At 48.1% G+C, this 23,817-nt stretch overlaps 1 protein-coding gene across 11 annotated transcripts in view; it reads right to left on the bottom strand.

The window, feature by feature from the left end:
* dab1a (DAB adaptor protein 1a) overlaps positions 1 to 23,817 on the bottom strand; it is a 202,328-nt gene that overhangs the window by 4,046 nt on the left and 174,465 nt on the right. For 5 of the 11 annotated variants that reach the window (XM_056378845.1, XM_056378848.1, XM_056378844.1 and 2 more), the window contains 12 exons: positions 17,207 to 17,338; positions 14,654 to 14,773; positions 14,197 to 14,235; positions 13,614 to 13,676; positions 12,285 to 12,338; positions 7,763 to 7,903; positions 6,127 to 6,189; positions 5,903 to 5,999; positions 4,255 to 4,661; positions 3,171 to 3,366; positions 2,935 to 3,083; positions 1,494 to 1,590 (listed from right to left, as the gene is read on the bottom strand). In XM_056378845.1, the coding sequence (XP_056234820.1) occupies positions 1,510 to 1,590; positions 2,935 to 3,083; positions 3,171 to 3,366; positions 4,255 to 4,661; positions 5,903 to 5,999; positions 6,127 to 6,189; positions 7,763 to 7,903; positions 12,285 to 12,338; positions 13,614 to 13,676; positions 14,197 to 14,235; positions 14,654 to 14,773; positions 17,207 to 17,338 (1,542 nt within the window). In that variant the 3' untranslated portion in view covers positions 1,494 to 1,509. The remainder of the gene's footprint in view (positions 1 to 1,493; positions 1,591 to 2,934; positions 3,084 to 3,170; positions 3,367 to 4,254; positions 4,662 to 5,902; positions 6,000 to 6,126; positions 6,190 to 7,762; positions 7,904 to 12,284; positions 12,339 to 13,613; positions 13,677 to 14,196; positions 14,236 to 14,653; positions 14,774 to 17,206; positions 17,339 to 23,817) is intronic. The other 6 variants (XM_056378849.1, XM_056378852.1, XM_056378851.1 and 3 more) reach the window with 6 other exon arrangements.

Below are 23,817 nucleotides of genomic sequence, written 5' to 3'. Positions count from 1 at the left end.
CAGTGGGGGGGGGGGGCAGCAGCACTGCACTGGCACACACTTGCTAACACACACGTTTTGGCTCCAATATGAGCACAGGTGGTGACACTATCGATCACAGGTGTGCTTGTCTGGAGAATAACTGGGCCTATTGCACAGGTGTGTGTGTGTGTGTGTGTGTGTGTGTGTGTGTGTGTGTGTGTGTGTTTTTGGGAAGTCGATGTGATTGAGCAAGTAAACACCATATGGGAGCAGCGTCATTGGACCAGGACCAAAGCAGTGCACATACTACAGAGAAATAACTTCTGGCCGTCACAGCGCCGGGCTGCAGCCAGATCCACCGCTCACTTCTCCACAACCCGTCCTCCCACTTCAGGCGCACATCCACCTGCTGCCCTGCGGCGTTCACTCGCCGGCCAACAGGGGACGAGGCCGCTCAGCCCTCCTCCTCTCCCGGAGTGGGGAAGGACTGGAAGGCTTCTTGGGTTTTAATTAATGCCAATTATGTCGGGGCAGTCATTAATCTTGGCACCCCAGTATTAGCTGATGAAAACAAAACCATTACAATTTTCCCTGTGTGAACGCCAGCAGCTATCATTAAGGAGCCACAGTCAGGAATTGAGTGGGCGAGGACACTGGGTAGAAAGGCAGGGATCAAAATGGCTCTCTGCCTTGGTGTGTGTGTGTGTGTGTGTGTGTGTGTGTGTGTGTGTGTGTGTGTCTCTTTGACTAGTCAAACTGCAACACTGCATGTTGACATGTCTCCAGCCAAAGCAAGTTGTGTGAAAGTTTTCCTGTCGGATGTTGTGCATCATCTACTCTCTTATGTAGGAGCTTGTCTTCAACACACACACACACACACACACACACACACACACACACACACACACACACACACACACACACACACACACATTATAACTCACATTGCATCACAAAACATACATAATGCATAAAATGACAGCGCTCATCACGGTTATATTAAGATAAACATCCAACATCAGCATATTGGCGACTCCCAGAAGACGCCCTGCTCACTGAAGCACACTGTTTCTGATTGGCTGTCACACACTGTTGGCTTTCCTGGTGAGACGTGTGCTATTCAGGGAGCCGGGCGCTGTGTAGGAGCACGTCACAAAGACAGGACACCATGAGGGCACGGAGCACTACGGCCAAAGTGATCATGCACGATGAACTCATCAGGTCAACCATGCGACGCCACCTCATAATACACAGGTACTTACACAGCTCCAGGTGGCGCTACAATAGAAAAATGACATACGCACACATGCACATTCACACATGAGAAACCGTTCAGGCCTGGGTCACACACATGCCTTCCTCTGAGCATGCGTGACAGCAGGAGAAGAAGAAGTGAAGTCAAAATAAGACAGAAAACGAGCAGACGCAGGAAAAAGATGCAGCATACAGAGATTCAGATAAGTGGGGGATGCAAGAAAAGAGCAGGGAGGTGGAGGAGGAGGAGTTAGCAGGGTGGAGGTGTTGATACCTACCCTGCCCTTCTGCTATCTAGCTCCCAGTCTCTGGACTGGCCTGGTCTGGGCTGGGCTCTGCTGTCTCACTGGGGCAGGGCGACCCAGAACCACACGCCTAAAGAGGGCAAGAAGAAGGAGGGAGGAAAAAGGGTGGAGAGAAAGGTCGGTGGAGGAGTGTAAGAGAAGGAAACAGGAGGGAGTGGAAAGTAGAAAGAGAAGAATAAATCTGAAAGGAGGAGCGCAGGATCGGTAAAGACTCAAAGAGTCGTCGACAGGAAGCAGAGAGAAAAGACGTCAATACTCTGAAGGAGAAATAAGGACATTTGGAGTGAGAGAGCGCCTCCCACACAGCAGGCCTCTTCTCAGAAACACATTAGCACATACACGCAAACACACACACACACACACACACACACACACACACACACACACACACACACACACACACACACACACAAGCACTCATTTACAGTGGTCCATTATGAAAGCCTCTGTGGAGTTCGTTCTATTGATCCGCTGCTTTTTTTCCTCAAACACTTCCGCTTTTAACACCTCGTCCTGCAGAGAGCGGGAAGCTGTTTTTCTGCCTTCGCTCCATTCTTCTCTCTCTCTCTTTCTCTCTTTCTTTCTTTCTTTCTTTCTCCGTAACCTTTTCAACTCACTCAGTCAGTCACTCAGCGCCGCCACCAGCGCACATTTCTCTGGGTCGTGTAGCGCCTCTGTGTGTTATTGGGGCCCGGTGACATTTTTAGCAGTGTGAAAAGTTTTTTTCAGTAGCAGGCGGATTGGAGGCATAAAACTAATGTGTCACGCCTGGAGAGCAGGAGAGAAGAAAGTGGAAGAAACACAAAAAAAAAAAGGGAGAGAGAGAGAAAAATAGAGGGAAAATACTGGAAAAGATCTTACAAGGACTTTGGTCAAAGGGAAATTCTCTTTAATTTCTCTTCCTTTCTCTCTCAGTCGGAGGTGCTGCTGGGAAAATAAATATTAATTGCCCCTGGAAGAAGAATTGGGGCACCGTTCCTCTTCTATCTCACCCCAGATGAGTCTGTCCGTGTAGAAGTAGTGATGTATGGACGCTACCTGGCTCGTATTAATAACAGCTTAATGATGTCTCTGACAATTCCTGCAGCTAATTTAACGCTGTGTTGACCACACACACACACACACACACACACACACACACACACACACACACACGCACACTGATACCAACACAAACACACACACACGCACACACACACTGATACCAACACAAACACACACACGCACACACACACTGATACCAACACAAACACACACACACACTCTGGGGGACACAGCAGCGTCGGCGCCTAATCAGCCGGAGTGATTACCTGGCCCGCCATCTCTCTCCAGAGGCTATTCATCAGGAGATCTCAGCGTTACTGACGTTTTAAAGGGACACACACACCTCACTAACATCCTCACACACACTTACAGCGTCCTCCTCTCCACTGCGACTAGGGCTGCCCTCCGCTTCCCCGAACGAGTCGTCCGTGGGCGGGTCTGTGGCGTCGGTGGGGGGGTCACTGACGTGGGAGGCTGAGGACTTGGAGGGGGAGCTCTGCCTGGGAGCCGGGGTGGGTGCTGTACGGGAGGACAAGCGGAGTCAGACGGGCGGAGATCGGTTTAAAACACTGACCGAGGACAGACACGCACGGACGGAGCGCTCACGTGAGTTGGTGGACGGTGTCGTGGAGGTGACCGGTGTCAGGTTCATTTGAGAAATGTCAAAGTCGTCACAGTCGTCCGTGTCCTGGGCGGTGCCCACACGGCTGAAGTAAGTGCTGAATGCCTCTGAGGTTCCTGCTAAGCTGGGCTGGTCAGCCTTCTTTGACGGCATGGCCGGAGGCTTCGCCAGCTGAAAATCCTGAGGGGGGAGAGAGGCAGAAGTTAGTCAGGTCGACATTCAGGATGTAACCTGTTCTCTATGGGACAGGTGCAGCTTTAAAGCTCCATGTTTCTTCTTCTTCTGTGTTTTATTTGAAGTGTTGATCCATCAGAAGATATAAAAACCATCTCAGTGTAGTTTTACATCTCCTCTCTCAGGCTTTTCTCTGGAGCTCTAGTAACAACAGGTCGGTGAGCCAATCAGAAGAGAGGAGGCTCTGAGCTTCTCTTCTGATTGGCTGACTGTTTTCTGAGTGATCCAATAAAAATATAGCAGATTTCAGGTAGAAACACTCAGAGAAACCAAATCCTGCAAGGTTTGGATGGTGGGTCCAGGTGGGCGGGGCTTGGTGACTGCTTTGTTGTGACATCACAAAGTTCCAGAAGTCCTGACGGCTGGTTTTAAGGCTCAGTTTCTGAATACAGGCTGTGTGCATTTCTCTGTGGACTGAGGCTTTGATACTTTCACAGTATTAATATAGAAGCTAGAGCTGATCTATAATCACACTACACATGGACACAGACCTTTACACTGGAGGAGCTTTAAAGGAGATCAGTTGATCACCATAGCTAGAATCTAGGATGTATTTCTTCTCTCCCATCAGAGTTTCTGTCTCAAGTGTAATGGGTCAGACTGATTGGCTGAGACCAAATGTCTCTCTGAGGTTAGAAGAGAAGAGAACAGTGAGAATGGCAGGTTAAGGCGATGAGGTGATTGTTTATTGTTCTCTTCTCTCATTTCCTGTCGTTTCCCTCCTGAAACAACAAACACCACAGCTCCTAGTTTCTCTGCTCGATGTTAAATTCACACAAAAGGTGGAAATTACTCAGTAGAAAACATAATTCTGTTCTCATCATCTCCCCCCACCTTGAACAGCTCCTTGCCAATCTTCTTCCCCCTCTCCCCGTGCTGCGGACTCGACGACACCGAGGGGGAGGGAGCTGAAGCGCCGGCTCCAGCACCTGAATGGCTCTCGCCGGCCGGAGTCACAGTCGTGACGGGAGTGAGAGTCTGGAACATGGCAGCAGGCAGGGTGCCCACAGGCTGGGCAGGGAGGTAGGCTGTGGGGGGGAAGGCTCCGGCCGCCATGGCCGCCCACTGCTGCTGGGTGGCAGGGAAGATGTTGGCCTGGCCCCAAATGAGAGGCTGGCCGCCAGGCAGCACCTGGGCCACGGGGCCTAATGGAGACTGGACCCCGAAGGCCAGCGGCGTCTGGGCAGCAAACGCCTGCTGGGACCAGTGGCCGGGGGGGACCGCCCCCATTGTCACATAACCTGGTGGAGAAGGGTTAGAGATTAGAATTAAACAGCAAAGGTGATGTATTTAGGGGCTGCCCCCCCCCCAGCCTACAAACTAATGTTCTGATTGGTCAGCTGGTTGCAGGAAAAAACAAATCAAACTCCACAGGAAGTGGCGACACATCTGGTCCCTGCAGTTACTGGACAGTGATGTCACTGAGCGTCTCTGGGTTCAACTAACTGGACAAATGAAATAATTATCAGAACAACAAACAGCAGCAACGACTTCTTTATTTTCCTCACACACGTGTCACAGGTGGGACAAACTCCCGCCTCACAGCAGTCTCACCACAACTCTTAACGCACACACTGCCTCAAATATCAGAACAACGGGGGCAGCCATGATGTTTCTGTGCCGCTGTGGAAACAAAGTAAGAGCAGAAACCGGAAGGTGAAGTGATTAAAATACCCACAGTGCATCTGCTCACCACTGCTTTTCTTCTGCACACAAACACACACAAAGATAATCACCCGTGCATCACCAGAGAGCGCTGCCCCACTTCTGCCTGCAGCTAATGTGGTGTCTCTTAATGGTCATGGTGAACTCTCATAATTACCTCCAGAGTGAGGCAGAGTCATTATGAAAAGGCAGAGCTTAACGCACACTCATTAAAATCGCTCAAACTCATCAGCAGGAGCTTATTCTATTACACACTGGCTCCTCTCCTGCTCTCCAGTTGTTACCTACAGCGGAGAAGGTTGACATTTAACCTCGGCTGCCCTGCCACACTGACATTTGCAGGGAGAGGGGGGGGGGGGCACACAGAGGTGAGGAGGGGGGGTAAAGAAGGAGAGGCAGAAACATTATGAAGTGTGTGAATCCCGCAGGCCGTGTGCATACCGAGGAGTCTTCTCCACAATCATCTCAGCGTGTTTTATTACTTTGCTCTGACCGCCGCGCTCGCCTCAGCAGCCACAGGTAAATCAGCAGCGAAGCTAATGACGCATTTCATATTCAACACACAACCATCACCACCTTTTCTCCTCGTTCCCCTCCCCTCATCTACATTTCAATTCTATTGCATCCCTCTATATTTATCTCTCCCCCTCCTCCTCCCTTCTCATCCTCTGAATCTTCTTCTCTCTCTCTCCTGCCTCCCCTTCATCGCTTCTCTCGACCCCCCCCCCCCCTCCTCCCCCCGTCTCTCCCCCGCTGTGCTTGTTTCTCTTCCCCTGTAGCAGAGGTGTATTTTAGCAGAAAATGAACAAGGTCCTACCTGAGGGCACAGACGCAGGATTGAAGGGAGCAAACAGTTCTGTGGGAGGCTGCAGGCCCTGCGAGGGGTCGAGGGTGTTGGCTGGAGAGGCGGGAGTCTGCGCCGGTTGTGATTGGAGGTCGCGGTGTGAGGAAGAACAAAGAGGAGACAGCTCAGTGGAAATGCTGGTAAGATGTAAACAGTGTGTGTGTGTGTGTGTGTGTGTGTGTGTGACGGCTACTCACCGATGGGGAGGTGATGTCAGGGGGTGTGGACATGTCTCCGAAAATCTCTAACTGGTTGATATTCTGAGAAGCAGAGAGAGCACACAGCAGCAGTCAGGAGCAGTGGCCACGCCGTGACAGTATGTACGTTATCTGACGCCGTTTCCATTCCAGTGCAACATGCATCACACACCGCATGCAGCACGACGCCGGCTCGGTGGGTCTGTGGTACTTACCTCGGCGCTGTGGCAGCAACGCAGAGGGGGTGACAGAGGGGTGAGGAGAGATGGCATAATGAGATGAAATGATCCACTATGATGACATACCTACCAAGACTTAACACAATCTTTGTCATCTGCTCCAGATAAAAGGTGCTTTCCAGTAGCTGCTCTAAACACAGACCCCCCCCCATCATTACTGTACCCCTGCCTTCTTCTGGACAAGTCATTAATGTTTCCCTCTTGTAGATGTGTGAAGTGCCTCAGAGGGAACAACTATCAAAGATCTGAATTGGTTCTGTATCATTCTGTGTCCTTTCACAGTTTCCCATGATCCTTCTCTTTAGTATCTTCCCTTTTTTTTTTTGCACATTAATAATATCTTTAGGCCGGTGGCAAGTGAAGGAAACTATTTTTAGTCGATAAAGGAATTTAAGCCTTGAATACATGGTCAGAGATTTGCATAAATCACGGATGCGGATAATTTCTTCAGAGATAATGAATGTTCTTAGAATATCTTCCTCCTCGTTCGCTCGTGTAGGTCACACATAGTCCATAAAGTTCTTTTTACGTGTATCAGAAAATGGATCTGTGAGCATGGCGTTTTACAGTTATGGATCTGAACGGCTATGCTAGGGTTCTTTAACAAAGGGAGGAGGACGAGAGGCGGGAATATGGACTATTGTTGCTGCAGAGTCTAGCGTAGCAGATAAACATCAACTCAACAAGACGATAAGCTTGATACCCGAGATACACAAAACGGTTCATCCACAGGGACTGATAACAGGATATACATGGGATTAAATTCTCAAAACACACTTTAACAAACACTGTTCTTGACCTAAAATACACCAGTTTCCCTCAGTGGTTACTGAACGCTGTGGCACTGAGTTCTCTGAGTCAGACGATCTGTTCAGAACAGAAAGCAGCGGCTCTGGAGCGAGGCATCAAACGGCTCAGGACGATGGACAATTATAGACTTTCTGTCCACCTGACTCCATATCCTTTATGTGTCATGAACGCTTTATTAATGTGCGTAACTGGTGGTGGTGGGGGGGGGGTGCGGCGTCTGCACGACCGGCGCCCTCTGCTCTCTGACCTTTACCTCCACCCCGACCTCCGCTCTCGACCGCTCGCCCTCCCTCTTTCGAACACGTACGCATGCGGGTGTGCACACGCATGCGCACGGTACTCGACTCTACTCCTATGGCATGTTACTATGGCAACAGCAAGACTGCATGTTTTATTCATAAAAGACAGGGGTCAAGAGTCGGGGTGACTAAACGACTTCAGGAGAACAGAAGTGGTGCAGGAGAGATTAGGATGGGAGGTGGGAGATCATCTGAGGACTGAGGGCTGATGGGTAACCTTCAGGACGGCGTGTTTCCTGGAAACAACAAGAGAACTGTGCTTGGCCGTGTGTTTGTATGGCTCCTTACCTGAGTCACCATTCCCAGGTCTAAGTCTATCAGATCTGCCACAGCCTGCTGCTCCTGCTGCTGCTCGTGTTGAAGAGGCTGATCATGATAATGATGATGCTGATGCTGATGATGGTGGTGGGGGGTGTTTTGATGTCCGTTCTGCAATCGCAACCCCAGTGTTAGATGGCGGGTGGGATGAAAATGTGCTCACACAAACATATTAGTTGTTTTCAGACACTCAGAGAGACAGAAGGGAGTGAGGTGAGATGAGGCTAATTCAAGAGGCGGAGGTGATGGTCTGCAGGTGTTCTAGTCACGACACACACACACACACACACACACACACACACACACACACACACACACACACACACACACACACACACACAGAGCAAGGTTCTTCTTCCCAGCCTTAAAGACCAAGTGCAGATTTAAAGAGGTTTAAAGATCATCCCCACCTTTAGTGTAAACTACAGCACTGAGCTGAGGTTTAAACCCCCTTTGTGTTTTTGTAAAGCCTGCTCCCCCGTGTCCCGAACCTCAGTGTGAGACAAATGGAGAGGCAGACACACACACACACACACACACACACACACACACACACACACACACACACACACACACACACACAGGACTGGATTAACTAACTGCTGTTTGCTGTATGTGAGAGGAAAGGGAGGGAGTGTGTTAGACTATAGGAGCGTCCGTCCTCACCGGCTCCATCTCCACCCAGTAAAATCTGCAGCGTATCAAGCTGACGGTGAACACGTCTCATGTCTTAGTTCTTTGTGCTGCTGTTCTATTACAAACAAACAAAACACATAAAACACAAACTAGAATAATGTGTTTTGTGTATTTTTCTTCCCTGACACATCAGACTGTGAGAAAACATCTGCAGCTACAGCAGAACGATGATGATGATGATGATGGTGGTGGTGGTGGTGGTTTGGCACCAGCACTAATTGGGTGAAGTGTGTCTGTCATTAATTAATAGTGAACAATAACAGCTCTGTCTGTTCTACCACAGGATGTTTTTTTGGTTCATTTCAATCCAGTTTTTTAAACATGTAAATATTCCTCACAGTTGCTGAGAGCTGCTCTCTCGCTCTCTGTCCATCACACTCTCGCTCGCCCTGCCAATTATCCCTCTGTGCCCATTAAACGCTCTCGCCATCTCTTCGCCTGGCCCTTTATCTTTATCAGTGCAGCCGCCACCTATCAATTAACCATCTCCAGGGAAACAGTAATTACCTGTGCACATGTGTTCTGCATACAATTAATGCAGCCCCTTTAATTAACGGCACCTTGCTGATCCCCTGACACACACACACACACACACACACACACACACACACAGTCACATATTTTATTTACAGTGATGGATCACTGATCATATCATATCATATGTTTGTGTGTGTGGCTGATTGGTGGGTCACATGTTGACCTGCAGACGTCTGTTGATTCAACACACTCTCACTTCTTATAGGGTAAAGAGCTCAGTGGATTCAAACAGTGTGTGTGTGTGTGTGTTTTATTGATTTGTCATCCTTTAAGAAGGTGACAGAGTAAACAACAGAAGAGATTGCTGTGGACAGGAGGTCACATCTCTGCCAGTGGTATCATTTCATTTGAGGTGTGTGTGTGTGTGTGTGTGTGTGTGAAGACAATGAAGCTCTCCACCCTCAACAACAGCAGTGAGAGGAGTGACGCTGCCTGTGGTCAGTGTGTGATCAGTATTCACAGCAGGTGCTACTGCAGCGTTCACACTGTGTCGGCAGAAAATATCTAAATGTTAAACTGACAATGAACACAGTTTATGCTTTAATTTATAATAATGAAGTAAATGTTGATTGCACAATGTAATGACTGCAGGATAATGGCACCACCTGCGTTCAGACTGGTTCTCTATGAGCCTGGCTTTAACTAGCTATCTTTGCCCAGGTGGAGGAAAAAGCAGTGACTCTGAGAAAAGGAGCTCAGGTGTCAGAGGAGGAAGAGAAGCAAAGAAGGAGAGTGATAAAGAAAGAGAAGTAAAACAAGTGGCGCTCAGATGAGCAGTGACCGGATGGAGAGAGCTCCAGGACTCCAGAGGGTTGAACAGTAACAAAAAGCCTGCTACTACTTATTAATGCAGCGCTGCCTTTATCACAGCTCTGACGTCAGGGATTCCTACAGTTGTTTCTTGCTTCAGACTCAGTAGCCATGATGCTAACGCTAAAGCTAGCATCCAGAAACGAGGCAACGAGCAGCTACAAGGAAACCAGGAGCAGCCAGAAAGAAATACCTCTGTTGTTAGCAGGTGCTAAGATAATAATAGCACCTGTAATACTTCAGCAATCATTTCCTGGGTCTGTGTCACGTGGGTTTCTCCACCTCCCCGCCCCTTTAACAGACCAGCAGCAGGGAGAAGTGAACGTGATCACACATTATGATTCTTTCGGCCCCACAGCCACAGAAATAAATACCGGATCCATTTCCTCACAGGCCACAGATCTCCAGAACATTCTCACATTAAAATCATTAAAATGAAATTTTTCAGACGGACCAGGAGAAAATGAACTTCGTTCAGAGCCGTCTCTGTCTCAGCAACACACTCAGACACAGATCTCTTCTCTCTGTGGGTTCCACGGATGTGTTATCAGAACTTAGGTTCTATAGAATCACAGAATCAGGTGTTGATTCAAACTGTATCTAGTGTTGTAGTGAATTGTTGTTATGTTCTGACCACGCCCATGTAGGAGACAGGAAGTGTTTACCATTCCTTACAGTTGGCGCTGCTTGTAATGCGTCATCTTTAGTTATAGAGGATCTTTGGCAATAAATGCTGTTTCCACTTTAAGTGTTGATGCATTATTTAGCTCCAGCACAAGAGCTGCACTCACTCCTGATAAACAGTACTGTTAAATATTAAATGTTTGTGAAGCAGATCATCAATAAGTTCAACTCTAACTTTAACTCACTGTGTAGGAATATATCTGAATCACAGTTAATGAGCCGCTGAGTGTTAAAGTTGGATGTTCTTTACGTTGCAGGAACTGTGCTGCAGGTCTCTCCACTGAATGTCAGAGTGTTGCAGTTATCAGAAATCCCCAGTTTCTCCTGGAGGCTCATGTGAACATCAGGAGGCTGCTCAAATTTACAATTGAAGGCGAAGGCGGCATTTTGACATTTGAAGGAAAAGACGTGCTGTGACACTGAAAGATTCGACCCGTAGAGAGCAGCAGCGCCGCGGCAGCTTCCTTCCCTCCGTGCATCAGGAATCATCTTAAAGCTAAATTAAATTATCTCCAAATTGCAACACAAGCCGCCTGCCACAAAAAGAATTTCTAAAAAGAATTTCTATGATCCATTTATATTCCTGTGATCCAGGGTTATATTTACTCCCTCTGATTGACTGGGGAGCCGCAGAGACTTGAATTTGCTGTATTTAAACCTGAATGGGCGACTGGTCCAATTGGTTGCACAACAAGAGAGAAATATTGGATTTGTTCGCGTTCAGACACCGGCCAACACAAAAGCAATCCAAATAGCAGCATGTGTTGTGGGCTGGGTGAGGAAGGAACAGAAATACTGTGGTGCCTGTAAGCTTCTTACCAAAGCTGCTGGATAATGTGCAGCCAGAAAACCGCGAGACTGATTCCCAGCCCACAGAAATAGAGTGGGATTCTGGCTGCCAGCAGTGGCGTGGGGGAGTCCGGTGTGAGCGCTTTAATGATAAAAGACTCACTGAGGTGGGGGGCTCTGGCTGGACTGAGGGAAGTGTTGACACAGACCTGCTCATTGTGAGTGTGAGGATTTTAGCAGATTGAATCAGGCAGCAGTATAACACGCATCTTTATAGGCAGATAAAGAGCAGCTGAGTTATAGTGCAGCCTGACAGCGGTCAAGGTCATCTTTCATTATAACCACTGACACACACACACACACACACACACACATATAGTGATATAGATTCCCCTGCAAACACTCACTCATATGCATGAACAGAGTGTCCAACATCCTGAGGTGTAGATTTAAAAACATGAGACCATGCACATTTACAGTCAGTCATATATTTTATATCCATGTGACAGTGAACGCAATCTGTGATAAGGTCATGCAGGTTTTTACTGGAGTCAACACAACACTGGCAAACCACAGCCTGGCATGCTTCACACACACACACACACACACACACACACACAACACACACACACACACACACACACACACAGTATCCCACTTAACGAAGAGGAGCAGGCACCACGGAGCACGAGGAGAGGGGCACCAGCCACCACAGCTACAGCACAAGCAGAAGAGTAGCACAGCACACTGCACAAGAGCACTGGGTCCCAGCAAACCTCTCAGGGACAGGTCACAGCGTGGGACACACTGGACGTAAACAGGAAGTAGAATCGATGCAGAATTAGAGCGTCACAAGGCCCGGAGGAAGAGGCTCGGGTGTGACAGCTGAGAGGTTTGTCTGAGAGGGGGAGGCAGGCTGAGGGGGGAGGGGGAGGGGCGGGGTTGGTCGGACACGGGCAAACACACGGTCACTCACTGGGTGTCGCTTTGGGACGTCATAGACCCCTTCCTTCTGCTGACTGGTGGGAACCTACACAACCGGCCAATAAAGGCAGAGAACAGCCGGGAGAGCCTGTTACCTCTGGATCCATCAAGTCATGAAACAGTCTGTAAACATCACCTGACTGTGTGTGTGTGTGTGTGTGTGTGTGTGTGTGTGTGTGTGTGTGAGTGTGTGGAGCAGTAATCAGTGGACTGTCCTGGTCCCTCTCTCGCTTTCTTTCTCCCTAATAAAGAATGGATGAGGCTGCTGCTTATCACGGCCTCAGACATGTAATAACTCAGATTGTCACACACATGGAGACATGTAATATCTCCGTGTCACACAGGCAGAGGGATCTGACAGTGTGTGCAATGAGAAGAAACAATGAGCGCTGATATCTAGATGCTGATATATATGAGTCCTGGTTTCTGTTTCTCCTGAAGTGACACGAGGTTGGAGATAAAGTTTCTTGTTGTGACGTGCCGTGATCAGACCGTGTGGTGCATGAGAAACAGAATGTGGACGTCTGTCCCGTTCTGTCTCGTCCTCTCGACGCCTTGTTTACTTCTCTCACATGTTTATTTCCAGAAGCTGCCATCTTTATTCATACATTAGTTCCTCTGTGGCTGGAGGCTGGCTGAGGCTCACGTTTCTTACGCCTGATGTGTGTGTGTGTGTGTGTGTGTGTGTGTGTGTGTGTAGGTGGTGGTGGGGGGGGGGGGCGGGGTTGTTGTTTGTATGTGTATCTCTGTGTGTGTGCGTGTCTCTGCTAGCGAGTGTTTGTGCACGCGCCAGCGCTCTTTTCTATTTTCAATCCATTTTATTTAAAGATCAAACGAGAGGCTGGTGATTAATCTTTCTTTCCCCCACTTTCTTTCATCTCCTCGGGAAAAGGGGAGGGAGGGGAGGCGAGAAAAGGAGGAGGGGTCCGCCTCGCACACAGGCCAGGAATAACCTCCACATCCCCCCCGCGTACACAGCGCCCTTCCCCTCCCCCTCCCTCGGAGGTCTACCCACGCCTCTGAGGAGAACGCCCTGAGAAAGGCTCGTCTCCCTGGGGTAGCTAGCTCTGTCAGGGCCCTGTGTAGCGTCGGCTGGTTGTTCGCCTCTGATTCTTTTTTATTCTTGTTTTTACATTTTTAAAATGTGTGAAAACAGACTGCGTTAAATTTATTTGAACATTTCCACAATATATCTTTCCCGCTCAGGAAGGATGCAGCTGCTAGCTATTGGCCAAAAGTGAGAGGTCAAACCTTAACGCTGACGACAAGATGGTGACGACAAAACTCAAGACACAAGCAGACAAGACGAGCTTGTGAGTACCTGATAAATGCTCTCTTCTGATTGGTCGCGGATGGGCTCGTGTCCCGCCTCAAACACAATGTACTACAACGTCAGCAGCAGAGGGGTGAGAGAAAAACAAGAGGCGGGAGAGAAAGTGGCAGGTAGAGAAATAGGGAGAAAAGTGGTGAAATTGAAATTGCAGAGGTGATTAGTCAAACAGCATCGTCAATAGACTCTCATTAAACAAGCAGCTGAAGAACAGACCCCCCCGACACATGGAGGAGAAGTTCCCACAGCAGCTGAGAAAACAAACATCTTTCAGCTGATCATGCACCGAACTGGCAGACATGCACACAGACGCACGGATACACACCCACAGACACACACACCTGATGGTCTACCACTGTAGATGACGCCCCACACACACACACACACACACACACACACACACACACCTGCGGAGGTCTCACCCTCCAAACTGCTGTTACCGCGCTGTAACACAAACAGGGGCCGTCTCCCCCACAGTGCACACACACACACACACACACACACACACAGGAGCAAGCTGACTGGCTAGAAACGAAGCAGGTGAAAGCAGCAATGTGATTGGTCAGGAAGTTACCTGGTAGACCGGGTCCTCCAGATCCTCCTCCAGTATTGTCTGCAGACGAGCGGCGGCAGGAAAAAGAGTGGGAGAGATCAAACGGGGAGAGGAGAGAGGAACAGAGGGGGAGACGACAGGAGAGAGGGAAGAGGCGGGGAGTTAAGATGGAGGAATAGAAAGAGAAGGCGGAAAGCAGCAAGACACCGCGGCTTCCTCACATTCAGATAATCATGTGGCAATCATCAGAGAGAGAGAAATTAAACAGGAGCTGCAGAGTAAGGTGAGTCAAGCACAATGGGCTGATGACGCCACTGATGAAGCCTGAAAGTGGCTGCTCCAAACGCCACTCACTCACTTTGATGTTTTCTCAAGTCTCACTCGACCCGTCTGTCGAGAGTCTCGAGCTCATCACTCTTACGGCAGATGATTAAAGGGTGTGAACAGTGAGACAGTGACAGGGAGCTGGTAGGTGTACCTGGTAGACAGCCTGCTCACACTGCTTGTCTTTCTGGGCCTTCTTCTCCATCTCCTCCCTCTGCTTGATCTCATAGATGAGCTGGAACAGGTCCCGCAGGTCCAGGATCACGGGCTCGGCCTAGGACCACAAGGACACGTTATCCAGCGTCCTGACAGACGCTGTGCGCACTCACACAGCATCCGTCCAGGTGATTACAGCCACTGTCCTCATTCCCTCTCCAACACACACACACACACACACACACACACACACACACACACACACAACACACACACACACACACACACACACACACACACACACACACAATCGCTTCAGACGCCGGCCTCTCGTCCTCCCTCGTTACACCCTCTTGTCAAAAGCACCGACAGCAAACCAGTTAGATGTCTCGCATCTTATAACTACTGTCACAGCACAACAGCAAAGAGTCTCATAGTACAATGGTGCTTCAGACCTAATCAATTATTGACCGGCGCTACGCCAAGTGCAGCCAGAGTTCACAGACTCAGCGCTGCGTTGCATACAGTGGATCTATTTTAGTCTTTTCTGCAAGATGTCCTCAGCTGCATGACGCTGGGAACAGACACACTGGAGTGAACGGTGGCTCCTGCTGAGCCGACAGAGAAACACACCGTCACTCTGTCAGACTCAGATCCTCTTCGCATCTGACAATACAAACTCTGATCTCCGTCTTTTCCCGCCGTCTCTCTCTAACGTTCCTCTCTGCTTCTTCCCCATCAGACGCTCACGGTGAGAGAAGACAAGCCCTGAATCTTAGAAATGTAAATGCAGAAAACTTTGAGGATGATGTAGGAGGCGTGGCCACGGAGATGAGATAACCTCGCTTCATCACTCTCGAATTAGATGACTAATTCGTTGCCTACGGCAACAATGACGAATGATTTTAACAAAAAGTAGTGGTAAAGACTTTCACTGCAGACACACTGCTCTATTTAAATCTGCACAGGATTTCTGCTCTGGTTGTTGGTGGGATCTCTGCAGGAGGTTCCTTCCTGGTATATTGAATTTCCCTCATCCTGCCTCGTCTTCATCGTTTTCACTCAGCGATTTCCTGCATTTCCTCAAACGACTTTTGACAACCTCCAGAGAATCTGCTCAGACACGCTGTACAACCACAGAGGGTATAAGCCTTTACAGCAGCGATCACACAGTCCAGACCTGGCCGAGAGTTTCACATCAGAGCGAGGAGGCTGGACACGTCACGTGACTTCTTCTTCCTGTATTTACTGTTTTATTAAGAGTTGATGAACTCTGGTGCCAAACGAGCTTTTTCTTCCTCGACTCAGAGCTGGACACCTTTGATTGTTGATTGACTGATGTTTTGGAAAGTCTAAACTAAACTGCATCCTAAGAAAATATTTCTGTGATGATTCAATAAGAACAGATGAAATATAATGACACGACATCGTCTTTAAACTCTCTGAAACCTTCCTACACATTGGACACGAGGTTAGCTCTGTAACCAATTGACCCGTTCATATTAATTACAACTTTTCTAAAAGAATAAAAAATAAAAAATTACAACAAAGACTGACTGCAGAGTCTGTTCCTACACAATTAGTGCACTTCCATCTGGAGCTGCAAAGAAAACACGTCTTTCTTGTGCTCAGACTGAGTTTAGAAGTAAGCCAATTACTTTCGAATGTTCCCCTAAATTGGCCTTTTCGGAACAACCTTAAGTCTCAGTCTTCATGATGACAGAGACGCTTTGTTAATTCACATCAAAGTGGTTACTTTCCAATTACAGCCTCAGCCTCCGCCATAAGCTCCGCGCCTCCGCCCCTCTCATTGTCTGCTCCACATCTAATCGTCTGCGTAGCCACTGACGGCCGCTTCAAACGCCGAGAACGGGAGTGAAATATAATTGTGACCTTTCCTCAGGCAGGCGTCAGGTAAACGACATCTTAGTGGACGCATGAGAACCGAGCCGTGTGCTACGCTGTGAGGCACAGCAGCATCTGGTGAGCACCTACTTTTTGCGGCGGTGTGAGCCTGATGTGTGTGTGTGTGTGTCTAAGGTTCATGGCCCTGGGAGGATGGATACGCCATTAGAGCTGGTGACACACACTCAAACCCTCATCGACTCACTATGGGAAATCAATACGGCTACAGAGTGAGCCAGCTGGATCCAGACTCCACAAGCCAGCAGCACGGACACAACAACAGCAACGACATCATAACAGGCGCTAAAGGCACGCTCAATATGTGAGTATGTTGCTGCAGGATTGAGCATGAGTCCTTACACACACACACACACACACACACACACACACACACACACACACACACACACACACACACACACACACACACACACACACAGCTGGAGCTCGACAGTGTAAACAGCTTGTTTGATGAACAGCACAAAGCTGCTGTTGAAGGATCCTTATCTAAATGTCAAGAGGTTCGTGCTGTTGAGGAAAGACCCTGATGGGACATTAACCTCCACACAAAGAGTAAAAAAACACATGCTCAGCGCACACACACACACACACACACACACACACACACACACACACACACACTGACCGACTGTGCCGTCTTGATAGCCACAAAGCGGTGGTTCCCCTCCTTCCCGCAGACGTAGCCGAAGGCGCGGTGGTCCGTGATGTCCTTGGCGATGTAGGAGATCTCGTGGACCGCATGGTGATGCTGGAGGACCTGAAGGAGTCGCGACACACGGAGAGTCAGTCAGGAAACTAAGAACAACTTTTTCCTAGAAATTATGACTTTATTCTACTTTTTTCTCATTATGTTGATTTTATTGATAAAATCTCAGAATTTCTTCCAAATTCTCAGAAAAAAAGAGAATATTTTAAAACTGGTAGAAAAATAAATAAGTGGGGATTACACGCTTAATATTTAGCGCTTCGTGAATTGATCAGACTAAATTAAATGTCAGATGCTCAACAACACGCTGGCATTAAAAGGCCAGGGGCGTGAACACACTCATTCATACACAGAGACACAACATGAGACTGAAGACGTCACGGACTCCTGGAACCTGAGGGAGGCTGAAAAAGCAAAAGTCCCTGAAGTGAACAGAGAAACAACCTCTCACACTGAGACCTTGTATCTTGTATTAAACCGTTTCCCGCTCCTCTGCCCTCTCTTGTTGAGCCCGGGTGAGGAGTGCCAAGCTGGCATTGCCCGTGGCAGATGGCACTGTTTTTCCTGAGGACAGAGGGGGGATCAGTGACAGTCACAGCTCGGCAAGCTGTCGACTTGATCACTTCATCTGCGCCCTCGCTCACAACACACACACACGCACACACATGAACACAACTCACATCTTAATATCCAATGGCACTCAGTTAAGTCACAATAAACGTCTGCTTTGTTGTTACTGTCTGTGCCAGCTGCATGCTGGGAGCTGAGACACGCAGTCAACACAGTGACCCAGTAGCCTTTGAATGCATGCTAGGGGTCTGAGTGCTATACATCAGAGGCTAAACACACACATCTGCTCGCTTTGAAGCTGTTCCAGGAGGAAGACATGGCAGAGTGTGGTGACACCAATTTAGCATGGGGGCACAAACACACACACACACACACACACACACACACACACACACACTCTGAGAGGCCGGCAGAAATAGATAATCATTGGGTGAGTCATGTCTTCCAAATTTAATAATTAGAGTAATGATTATTATTATCACCTCTGATTGACCTGAAAATGACAGTGAAGGCAGCACACACACACACACACACACACACACACACACACACACACACACAGCTCATTTGCAGAGGTTATTGAATTACCTCGGGGAGGGTGGTGAGGTGACAAAGAGGGGCTCGGATTCAAAGAGTGCAGACAACGAGATTAAATTAAATTGTTTGGTCTCGTCTTGGAAGAAAGAAACAATTCACACACACACACACACACACACACACACACACACACACACACACACACACACACACAGAGAATATTCCACAGGGACGTCAGGATAACTGTCACACTGAACAGTCCGGTCAGAATCCAGCAGGTAAACTGTAGCAGGCTTGTTACTGGCTGTTTGTGGCAGTAGGTTCCTCAATTTAAGAAAAAAAAATCTATTTTATGATTAAAAAAGCTTCATAGCTGCCAAACTCTAATTAGAGTAAAAACTTCACAGGAAAATAATCTCAGTGTACCCTGAAGGGCAACCCTGCAATATTAATGATGGGAATGAATGTGAAATGGACTTTGCACCTTCATTTTAAGTTGGCTAGAAACGTGCTGCTCAAAGCCAAAAACAAAAAAACCTTCCAACTGGGATCTCTGCGTTTGGATTCTGCCAGACTGAGCTTTGGACAGCTTTGATCACGTGCACACGTAACGCAAAATGAAATCAACCCGAATCAAAGTGATGGAGTGACTGAACATCAGTCGTCTTATACTTCCATAGAAACAGCAGCCGTCTTCACCCGTCCAGATAAGTACAATATAATATTATTATCTAAAATAATAAACTGGAACTCATCACTCATCCTCAACAGACTCGTACGACCCCACTACAGGAAGTGACTCCTGCACTGGTCCATATACATATATACTTACTTATTTAGATGTATCTACTTCCTCATTTCCATGCTATCTATCTATCTATCTATCTATCTATCTATCTATCTATCTATCTATCTATCTATCCATCCATCATCTATCTATCCATCCATCCATCTATCCATCCATCCATCCATCCATCCATCCATCATCTATCTATCCATCCATCCATCCATCCATCATCCATCCATCTATCCATCCATCCTCCATCCATCCATCATCATCATCCATCTATCCATCCATCTATCTATCATCCATCTATCATCCATCCATCATCCATCCATCCATATCCATCCATCCATCCATCCATCCATATCATCCATCATCCATCTATCCATCCATCCATCATCCATCCATCCATCTCATCCATCCATCTATCCATCATCATCTATCTATCCATCTCCATCCATCCATCTATCCATCTATCCATCTATCTATCTATCCATCCATCTATCCATCTATCCATCATCCATCTATCATCCATCCATCTATCCATCATCCATCCATCATCCATCATCTATCTATCCATCCATCCATCCATCCATCCATCATCATCTATCCATCCATCATCTATCTATCTATCATCATCCATCTATCTATCATCATCCATCCATCATCTATCCATCCATCCATCCATCATCCATCCATCATCTATCCATCATCATCCATCCATCTATCCATCCATCATCCATCCATCCATCATCCATCTATCATCCATCATCATCCATCCATCATCATCCATCATCCATCATCCATCCATCTATCCATCCATCATCCATCCATCCATCCATCTATCCATCCATATCCATCCATCCATCCATCATCTATCTATCCATCCATCCATCTATCCATCTATCCATCCATCCATCATCCATCTATCCATCCATCCATCCATCCATCTATCCATCCATCATCCATCCATCTATCCATCCATCCATCCATCCATCCATCTATCCATCCATCATCCATCCATCTATCCATCCATCATCCATCCATCCATCACCCATCCATCCATCATCCATCCATCTATCCATCCATCCATCATCCATCCATCCATCTATCCATCCATCTATCCATCCATCTATCCATCCATCATCCATCCATCTATCCATCCATCCATCTATCCATCTATCTATCCATCCATCCATCTATCCATCTATCCATCTATCTATCTATCCATCCATCTATCCATCTATCCATCCATCATCTATCTATCCATCCATCCATCTATCCATCCATCCATCTATCCATCCATCCATCTATCTATCTATCCATCCATCCATCCATCCATCCATCCATCTATCCATCCATCCATCTATCTATCTATCTATCTATCCATCTATCATCTATCTATCTATCATCCATCCATCCATCCATCCATCCATCCATCCATCCATCACACCTGTTGTACTGAGCTCTTATGTGCAAACTTCCAGCCGGAGCTCATGTTTTATTCTCTTCAGATCTATGAGACATTTTCCAGCAACAAAACTGCGACTTTCTGCTGTTTCCGTTGCACAGACGTTCAGACTGTTGTTGTTGTTGTTGTTGTTGTTGTTGTTGTTGTTGTTGTTGAATGGTTCTTGGTAAAGTTTGGACAGAGCGCTGAGCTCAAGCCTCAGGAGTGTGGTCGCCTCTGGAGCCGTCATGTCTGGGAGCATCAGCCATCAGAGGCCGTTTGAATAGATGCGTCTCTGTGGCGAAGTGTTTGCAGGAACAGGTGGGTGTATCAAAAAGCAAGAAGTCGATCCTGACTGCGTACTCGCTCCTCTCTCCTCCAGCACTGTTGATATGCACTGCCGGTCCCTCTCTCACAATCTCACACTCACACAGTGTCACAGTGTCTCTCAGGGACTGTGGGCAGCGTGCCCTTCAGCAGCTGCTGCCCACTGAACCAAGATATTCCCCCATAACGCCGGAAGGGGGGAGGGAGGGGGGAGTCTGTGTCTCTCTCTCCTCCCCGCTCTTCACATCTCCTACCTGGGGGGTAAAGACATCATCACAGGGCCTGCAGAGGCCGTCCAGGCTGCAGCCAGCGGGACAGGACTGAGATTAGCACTTAGCTTTGAGCCTTAATCAGTTCCTTGCAAGAGGCAGCGCTGCAGCAGCTACTCAGAGCGCTCTGCCAGTCAGGAACACACCCGCCGGACCGAGTCTGGACGTAATGGTTGATAATTAACAGTCTGACGCCAAGTTGAGTGAGAAAGTGACTAAAAGAGACACAAACACACACAACATGCACATGATGAGAGTGTTGAGAAGATATCTAGTCAGCAGTGATGAGTGATGGGTCAGTTTAGTTTTCTTCTCTGCTCTTGTTACTGGTTCTAAAGTGGGCGGGGCTTAGCTGGAAAAAGGTGATATTGCGTACTTCTGCACCAATCAGGGTTTAGTTCACTGTTGACAGCTGGAGGGTTGTTTGCTCGTGTTGCCGCGGCTACTGTCAATCAAATTTGATCAACCACACCCACACAGTCCACCTTATTATTATTATCAAATAAAAACTCTGACTAACTTACACTTTGTTGCGTGATGACTCCTGAATGTCAAAGGTCATAGAGAAATAACAGGAGTCTGTTGAGACCAGAACCAGAGACTAGCAGACGGGTCAGAAACGTTAGCGTAGTTAGCATCTTTAGTTTGTTTATGTTGTTTGTTAGCTTGTAAGTGGCAGTGGCTGACACACTGTTAGCGGTTGTGCTAATAAACTCCCTCTCTCTGTACTGACAAGGTTTCAGGTGTATATAGCCCCACCCCCCCGTCCCCACACGTTGACACGTGTGGGGACGGGGGGCGGGGCTAAATTTTGTTCCTGAGGTTTGTGACGAATGAAACCCTGAATGTGGGTTTATGAGACTGTGATTGGTTCACTGCAGCTCGAGGTGGAAACACTGAGTCATGGTGTGGATGATTATTTCATCATCATGTGTCTGTGTTATATAAAAACATCAGATGGACGTTAACGAGGTGAAACACCGGATGTTCATTGGGGTTTTTAAAGTTGTGTTTCAGGAACAAAGCTCATGTCTGGTTCTGATTTCCTGTTTATTCAGGTGTGTATCTTAACACCTTCTTCCCTGTGCATCACAAATCCCCCACCTCAACAAAACCCCTTTGTTGCGTCCTCGCCTTCTTCTCATTACAGAAACCGCGCGGGGGGGGCTCGGGGTCAGGGGGCAATGACACGTTGATGCTCCACTGAGATCTTCCTATCTGATGCAAGTGTGATCCATTCCCTCCAGCTTCACTCCCTCAGTTCATCTCACCCTCTGACCTCGACCCCCTTCCGTGATCAGAGCCGAGGAAAGGAGCTTCACTGCTTCCTTTCCTATCTCCTTTAGCAGAGGAAACACCAGAGCTTCCTTGACCAAAGGAAAGAACAAAATGCCGTCCCACAATTCCTTGCAGCAGTAACATTTAAAGCAACACACACCACTGCAGTTTCAAAACATATGGAAATCCTTGTCTGATCCAACTGAGCTCCAAATCTATAAATATAGATCTCCTTCACATCCTCATCATGAAGAGCAACTATATTTCATTTCACAAAACACCACCAGAATAAAAAGCTACTTACAAATATAAAAATCTATATTTCACTGCAGTCTGATTCCTTTTGACTCCTCCTTCACATCTTTCCTTGACCTCATGATGTTCCCCATCGAGGAGAGAGGAGGAGGAGGAGGAGGAGGAGGAGGAGGAGGAGGAGGGGGAGTTTAAAGAACTTTCCTCCGTGTACTTCTTTAATATTGTCTGATGAACAGACCCCCCCCCCGGCAACTTCAGCCCGTCACTCTCAGATCTTGACCTGATGTGGTGCAGCGGCCCTGACCAGACGCCCGTGCACGTGTGTGTGTGTGTGTGTGTGTGTGTGTGTGTACATGCGTGTCTTCAGACGGAGGCTGACAGAGCGGGAGAGAGACGTGCTGCTCTGCCCTCTGCTAGATTAATGTCTCCCATCTTCTCCTCCTCCATCTCCAGCACCACCTCCCTCCACCCTGCACGACCTTCCCTCCTCCAAGAGAGAGGCCATCCATCCATTTGTTCACCCATACATCCATCCGCCCATCTGGCTGACGGATGCACAGGAGGGGAATGAGACTGTCAAGATCCCTGAACCTCAGCAGAGACACTCTCTCCCTCCCTCCCTCCCTCCCTCTCTCCCTCCCTCCTCTCTCTCTCCCTCCCTCCTTCTCTCTCTCCCTCCCTCACCATTAGGAGCGGTTGAAGGACTGATAGTAAGGACAGCACATTTCTATGGTTAATATTAATGTGCAGAGACAGAGGACACGGTCTCCCTGTAGAGAGCTTTACTCTGACATATGTTCACTGATTCTCCACCTATCCCTCCAACTCTGGTTCAGTCTGTCTCTGTCCCTCCCTCCCTCCCTCCCTCCCTCCCTCCCTCCTTTGTCACGTCCTTGTTTCCTCTCACCTTCTCCCTCCCGTCCTCCTCTTGTTTCAGTCTGTGTCTGCCTCTTGTTCTGTCTCTTTACCCCTCGGTGCAAAGAGTTTGAGGCACCGACAAAGAGAAGGAGACGAAGAGGAATGAGGGTTATAAAAAGAGGGATGAAGGATTGGACTCGTG

Source organism: Seriola aureovittata, chromosome 6, assembly GCF_021018895.1.
Source record: "Seriola aureovittata isolate HTS-2021-v1 ecotype China chromosome 6, ASM2101889v1, whole genome shotgun sequence".
Taxonomy (NCBI): Eukaryota; Metazoa; Chordata; class Actinopteri; order Carangiformes; family Carangidae; genus Seriola; species Seriola aureovittata.
This window is presented reverse-complemented; position numbering and strand designations above follow the sequence as displayed.